The 6,243-nt window shown below is 46.2% G+C and overlaps 1 protein-coding gene across 1 annotated transcript in view; it reads left to right on the top strand.

The window, feature by feature from the left end:
* Itga2 (integrin subunit alpha 2) overlaps positions 1-6,243 on the top strand; it is a 93,345-nt gene that overhangs the window by 64,299 nt on the left and 22,803 nt on the right. The window contains exons 14-16 of the mRNA XM_023708954.1: positions 176-379; positions 1,052-1,188; positions 3,589-3,728. Of these exons, the coding sequence (XP_023564722.1) occupies positions 176-379; positions 1,052-1,188; positions 3,589-3,728 (481 nt within the window). The remainder of the gene's footprint in view (positions 1-175; positions 380-1,051; positions 1,189-3,588; positions 3,729-6,243) is intronic.

Genomic DNA, 6,243 nt, shown 5'->3' with positions numbered 1-6,243 from the left:
CTATGCAGTTCAGGCTGGCCTTGAGCTCACTGTGTAGCCCAGGCTGGTCTCAAAATTCTCAACAATGCTCCTGCCTCAGCCTCCTGAGTGCTGGAATTACAGGCATGTACCACCACACTACTGTCTCTGAACTGATAGCTTTGTCTTAATCATCTTTTCTTTCCCCCTTCACCAGGGCATTTTGAATCAGCACCAATTTCTCGAAGGCCCTAAGGGGACTGAAAACTCACGCTTTGGCTCTGCAATCGCAGTTCTTTCGGACATCAACATGGATGGCTATAATGATGTGATCGTGGGCTCGCCTTTGGAGAATCACAATTCCGGAGCTGTGTACATTTACAACGGGGATCAGGGCACCATCCGCACCAAGTACTCCCAGGTGATGGATGAGCTCCACAACACTGTATTTCCACATGACCAGCATCTTGCTCAAGCTAGAGAGCGCCATGCATGCCTGAGAACCCATCCCACTTATCTTATAAACTTCATTCACTCACTCAGGAGGATTTAGTGAGTCCTTATTATGTTCCAGGGATCGTGGATGCTATGAACTGTAGGAAGACAAAATTTTGCTCTTTATAGGCTCTGTATTCTAAAAGAAGGAACAAACAGAGAGCAAAAAGATAAGTAAGGTAAAGAGTTTCCACGTAGTAATAAAAGCTAAGGAATAAAAACAGGAAATAAAACTAAGATAGAGAACAACATTTCACAGGGGAGAGGCATCAGGTGACTAAGAAACCTTACCCGGTAGGCCTGCAGAAAGGAAGCGAGCTTAGCCATCACAGCTTGGACCACCATTGGCTCCATCGCTTTCACTCACCCTTTCACTGTTTTGTGGGGTTGTGCTTGCGAATTAAAGATTCGTACTGCTTTCCTGATGAAAACATGGCTGCAAAGGGGATATGGAGATCAGATATGATGGGATTCTCAAACATGGATGGAATGTTGTGGAGGATAAGGAGAGCCTGGGAAGCGACGTATGCTGAATGTCGCATGTCCACACAGAGCCTGCTGCTGGCTCTGTAATTTCATGTCAAACTTGCTTTTTCAGAAAATCTTGGGCTCCGATAGAGCCTTCAGGAGTCAGCTCCAGTTCTTCGGGCGATCCTTAGATGGCTATGGAGATTTAAATGGGGATTCCATCACCGATGTGTCCATTGGTGCCTTCGGACAAGTGGTTCAGCTCTGGTAAGTCAGCAAACGCCAGACACAAACTTACTGGCCAAAAATGACTGGCTGAGCTGCTGTTTGAGGGTGTCATGTGCAGTATAACAAATCATAGGAAATTGATGTATCATAGTTTATGTAAAGGAATCTATCTATCTAATTATAGAGAGTGAAGAAAACCTGGATTCTACTGTTGATCCAAATGACATACGTACATATATGTATTAGAATCCACTTTTTCTCCTCTATATGGTGAAATAAATACTGCAGAGAACACACACATCCTTGAAAGGATGTCCTATTTCTGAGTTTTATGTTCTTATTAACATCTTTCCCTTACAACAAGGAAGCTTTGTAAAACTGCACTAAACATACTGAACATTCAAATTACACAAGTAAGACTTCCTGTGTGGCTAAAAGGTATATTTGAAAATTATTAGTCATGAACAAGAAGCCATTGTTCAGGGTTATCCGACCTCTCATTGACCTCCGTAGGCGTTGAAGCGGGGGAGAAGAGGGGCAGCAAAGGCCATGTGATTCAGAGCCAAAAATACCCACATGGACTGGGGAGGGAATGGAATTAGAATGAAGCTGATTATTCAGTTAAGAGTCCCATCCATTTATCCATCTGTACTAAAAATGCACCTTAGGTATCCAAATATATCAAAAGCAGAAAAAAATAAAAAAGCAAAAAAATGTTTATTGATGTTTTCTGATTTCTGAGTTTCATGATGCTATTCACAAACCTCAACCATGCTTTTAATGAATAAAATTCAATACTTTTGTTGCAGAATGAAACTACTGCAGTATGTGGAAAAAATAATTCAGGAATATTTAAAACTGTAAAAAACAAGAAAATATATTTTATGAATAAAATTAGTTAAAATCATGTGAGAATCACACACCAATGATAAATGCAAAATGTGACATAACTACATGGCTTTTTTTTTTGTTTTTTTGTTTTTTTAAATTTTATTTGTGTGTGTGTGTGTGTGTGTGTGTGTGACCAGCTCAGCCCACCAGGGGGCGGGGCTAGCTGGCATGTGGTGCTGGGGGATTGAACCGCGGTCCCTGTGCTTTGCTAAGCTTGTTCTAAGTAGGTGCCTTAGACCACTGAGCCATCTCACCAGCCTCATACATGGCTTATTTTTAAATGATATAATAAAAAATATATCTCAAGGAACATCTTGGAAGGCAACACATGTGGTCGACTATACTTATGAAATGGCACTCCTTTCGAATATAGTCTCTTTGAATTTAAGACATTTTTAAAATTGAAGACATGGGAAATCAAGTTGGCATCCTGAGCCGACAGTCGAGTCAGGTTATTATTGTTTTCTGACTACTTTGCTATAAGCTGCTGAGGCTGGTTTTATGGGGTAATTCCCTAAGAATAATTTTCTAACTAAATGTGGAGAATATGAAAACCAGTGACATCTCTCTTGGAGTCAGTACTTAGTCTCTCAAAGAGAGAGCTTCAAGGAAAACATCCACTGGCGCATTTCAGATCTTAGAAACCTGCGGACATGATGCGTGTGTGATTGCGTGTTTCAAGACTGCTTCTTAGGAGGCCTGGCAGACACACAACAGCCATTGAAATAATCGTTGAGTTTCAGGTGGTACCTGAAATTAAGAGGAGATGTGACCTGTATCTTCTTGTGCTTTTCAAAAGAATAACGTGCTAATTACTACTTGGCTCTGTGTAAGCAGCTGAAGGGGCGTGTGGAGGTTACTAGGAGGAGGTATGAGTTCTACCATGCAGGACTCAAGAGGCTGTAGGTTCTAACTTTCCACTGGCAAGCCACCAAGTGTCAGAGTCTCAGACTTTCACTGATAAAATGGAGATAGCATGTGTCTTCCTATTTCACAAAAGAGTCATAAGGAGCAAATGACGCCCTCTATTAGACAGTACATGGCTGCCCAGGGTCAGCGCTCAGCTCCGTAGCACCCTGCTGGCTGCACTCCTCCTCAAACTAGCTGGCAGCATTAGGGCCGGAAGCCACCTTTCAGTGTGTTTCTGCCAGTGGAGGCAAAGCCACAACCGTACTTCGCAGCTGCGCCACTCCACGTTCCTCCTTCCCTCTCCCTTGCCTTTGCGGGAGAACAAAAAAATCACCCTGCTAGGTGCCCAGACTCCCTGAAGCCGCACTTTGGAACCTCACAGAAGAGCCTGCAGATCTCCGTCCTGCGCTCATGCTGATTTAATGGCAGTATTCCACGTGGAGTGTGCCAGTGACTCAGTCATAGACATGGAAGGCGTAGTCTCAACCTGCTGTTTTAGGGTGCTCTGAGAGAAAGTGCTGCCAAAGGGTTTGCTCAGAGAGAAAGGCGTGCTAGTGCTGGCATTGGGTCCTCCACGTCCTGGTCAGGCGTGTGCCCGGTACAGATATCCATGGACCTGTTTTCTCTTCTGTCTTTCAGGTCACAGAGTATTGCTGATGTGTCTGTGGAAGCTTCCTTCAGTCCAGACAAAATCATTTTGCTCAACAAGAATTCTCAGATAGCCCTGCAACTCTGCTTCAGGGCGAAGTTCAGACCTACGCGGCAGAACAGCCAAGTGGGTGCGTGGCCTGCGCTAACCGGACAGGGATGGGTCAGAGTACAGTCGTGGCCCTGAATGCAAGCTGTGTCTCGGCTTTCTTTGTGGACACTTAAATTGTCACACCCTTGTGGTGCCTAAGAAAGATTCGCGAGGCTGGTGATGTGTGCTTAGATCCTTCTCCTGCATCATCTCTGGAAGGCGACGTCCTGTAGCACGTTGCCATCTCTGTGGCCAATCACGGGCTCTCTCAGCCATACTCTTTGAGTCTGTCTTACCCACAGACCCCTTCGGGCTCAGCACCCGACCCCGACTTCTCTGACCCGCTGCCTCTGCTAAGCGAGCCTCCCTCTACTGCCTGTGGCATGATCCTGGGAGGATGTAGCTGGTATCAAGCACTGCTCCTGTGCCCGAGGAGCGGAGGAGCAGGAAATAGAGGAAAACAAGCTATGATTCATGTGCATTATTTTAAATTTTCTAAAAAATCCAGAAAAGTGAGTAAAAGCCAAAACAGTATCTGCCCGAGACAGAAGAAATCAAGGAAGCACTGGGGGCAGAAGCCTGTAGGAGCCATCCTGTCTCTCAGGGGCTGGTCAAGCCATATTCTATACCCTGGCTGAGGTGCCGCGTCCTCTTTGAAGCTTTAGCCAACCCTTCTCCCTCACCTTTGGCCCGTTCCCCAGTACTGGGCAGCCTCTGTAGGCGGTGTGCGGCAAAACCCTGGACCCGAAGCATCCTTTCCTCCTGCTGTTGCTTCTTGCGTTCCAAACCCCTTTCTATCAGATGTCCGCTCTAGACTTCGGCACTGTAACTGCTACAGGAACCTAAGTAAGCGACCAACAAATGCAGTGACTTAAACACTGCAAATATTCTGTTAGGTTTGCCAGGATTTATAGCAAAAAACTACATGAGAGCCTTAAGGGGAAGTTGGAGTCTCAGTTGGCGTAATTTCCGCGTTTGCCTACCTCTCTGTCCATCTGGAAGTCTTCCTGTCAAGTGTTCAGGTGCTGACCCACTTTGGAGTAGTAGACATGACTGACCTGACCCAAAGCACACATTCATCTGAGCAGACTTGACAGTTAAGTCGAAAACCACCACTGTATAAACACTGAGTTACTGGTCTGCCTAAAACATTAAATTAGAAAAATATATTAGTCGGCAGGGGCGGCTGGCTGCGCGGCTGGCCTGGCCCGAAGCGTGCTGAGGCACGGCGTAGCGTCCATATTTTGCCTGCACCTCAATCTCTTCTGTTGTTCTACACACGGAACTTCCACTTTTGGAGACTTTTCCTTCCTACCAGCTGCCTTTCTCCCTGCCGAGCACTCCTGTCCCGAGTCCTCGCCTCCGAGGCCTTCAGGGCCACACAGACAGGATCATCTGTTGCTGAAGTGCTTGGCCGTAGCAATGCAGAGAGACCTGAGTCCCTTCTGCATAGCTGTGCGAAGCGACTTGGGAAAGCGCTGGTTTCTGCGTCTGTATCTATTGGGCATCTGTCTCATCAGGCATGGTCTGAGCTCCTTGGCTGTTGTGGGGGGACAGCACCTGACACCTGCCATCAGGAGGACAGGTTTCTAGTGGCACACAGTTTGTAGTCAGGTGACTCCAGGGCAGGGCAGAGTGACAAAGGGGGTGGTAGAGGAGAAGCAGGTCCTGGGATGCCTGAGAAAGGTAGAGCAAGAGGAAGGGAGGAGGAAGGGGGAGAGGAAGGGAGCTAGAACCTTTCAGGCCTCCCCCAGTGGCCCAGCCCCCCAAAGTGGGCTTCACCCCCCAACATTATGTCCAGCTATAAACGCGTCCATGGACTGACCCCTGCTGATCACCACACCCGGAGGCGCAGTCCCCTCCCACAGCCCCACTTAGGAGCATGGCAGCCCATGCGTGACATCTAGACAGGAACCAGAGCGGCACTAACCCCAATCTAAAGCTAACATTGCAGATGCATACGATGCCTATGAGATTGCACATCAGTTTCACCAGGCTGCTTTTTAAAAAATTAGACAGTAGTATGATTTGTGCTAATTCTGGCCTAACTACACCCGCATGCCTATCAGTGTGTTCCTTTGTGTCATTGGTACTGCTTGTTTTTGGTTTGTGGGGCTCTTCCAGGTCTCATCCATGTTTATGGCACTTATAAAGTCTGTGTAGCAAGAAAAATTATGCAAAAGTATATAGTATCTCTAATAGATATTGAAAAGTAACATATACTTAGCCTTAAAATATTAGAAATAACAAAATATAACAGAGAAACGCAAAGAAGTTCGTTGCTGCTAGCACAGCAGCGGATAGTCTCTAAATGGTAGACACATGGCTGCTCAGCTGCAGCTGAAGGTAAACAGTTCTGATGTCTGGGCGTGGCCCCTCTCAGCGATTGTTATTAGTTTTAAAATTTTAGTTTCCCTGGATGGACTCTCTTAGTTGATAGGTGAAGAAACAGAGAGTCACAGAAGTTAACTAAATTGCTCAAAGTGCCAAAGCTCAGAGACTGCCAAGTTAGGATTCCATCCAAGTCTGACTCAGACCTCCTTGCTGGAATGTTT

This window comes from Octodon degus, unplaced genomic scaffold (assembly GCF_000260255.1).
Source record: "Octodon degus isolate 3935 unplaced genomic scaffold, OctDeg1.0 scaffold00001, whole genome shotgun sequence".
NCBI lineage: Eukaryota > Metazoa > Chordata > Mammalia > Rodentia > Octodontidae > Octodon > Octodon degus.
Note: the sequence above shows the minus strand (reverse complement) of the source record. Positions and strands in the feature narration are given on the sequence as shown.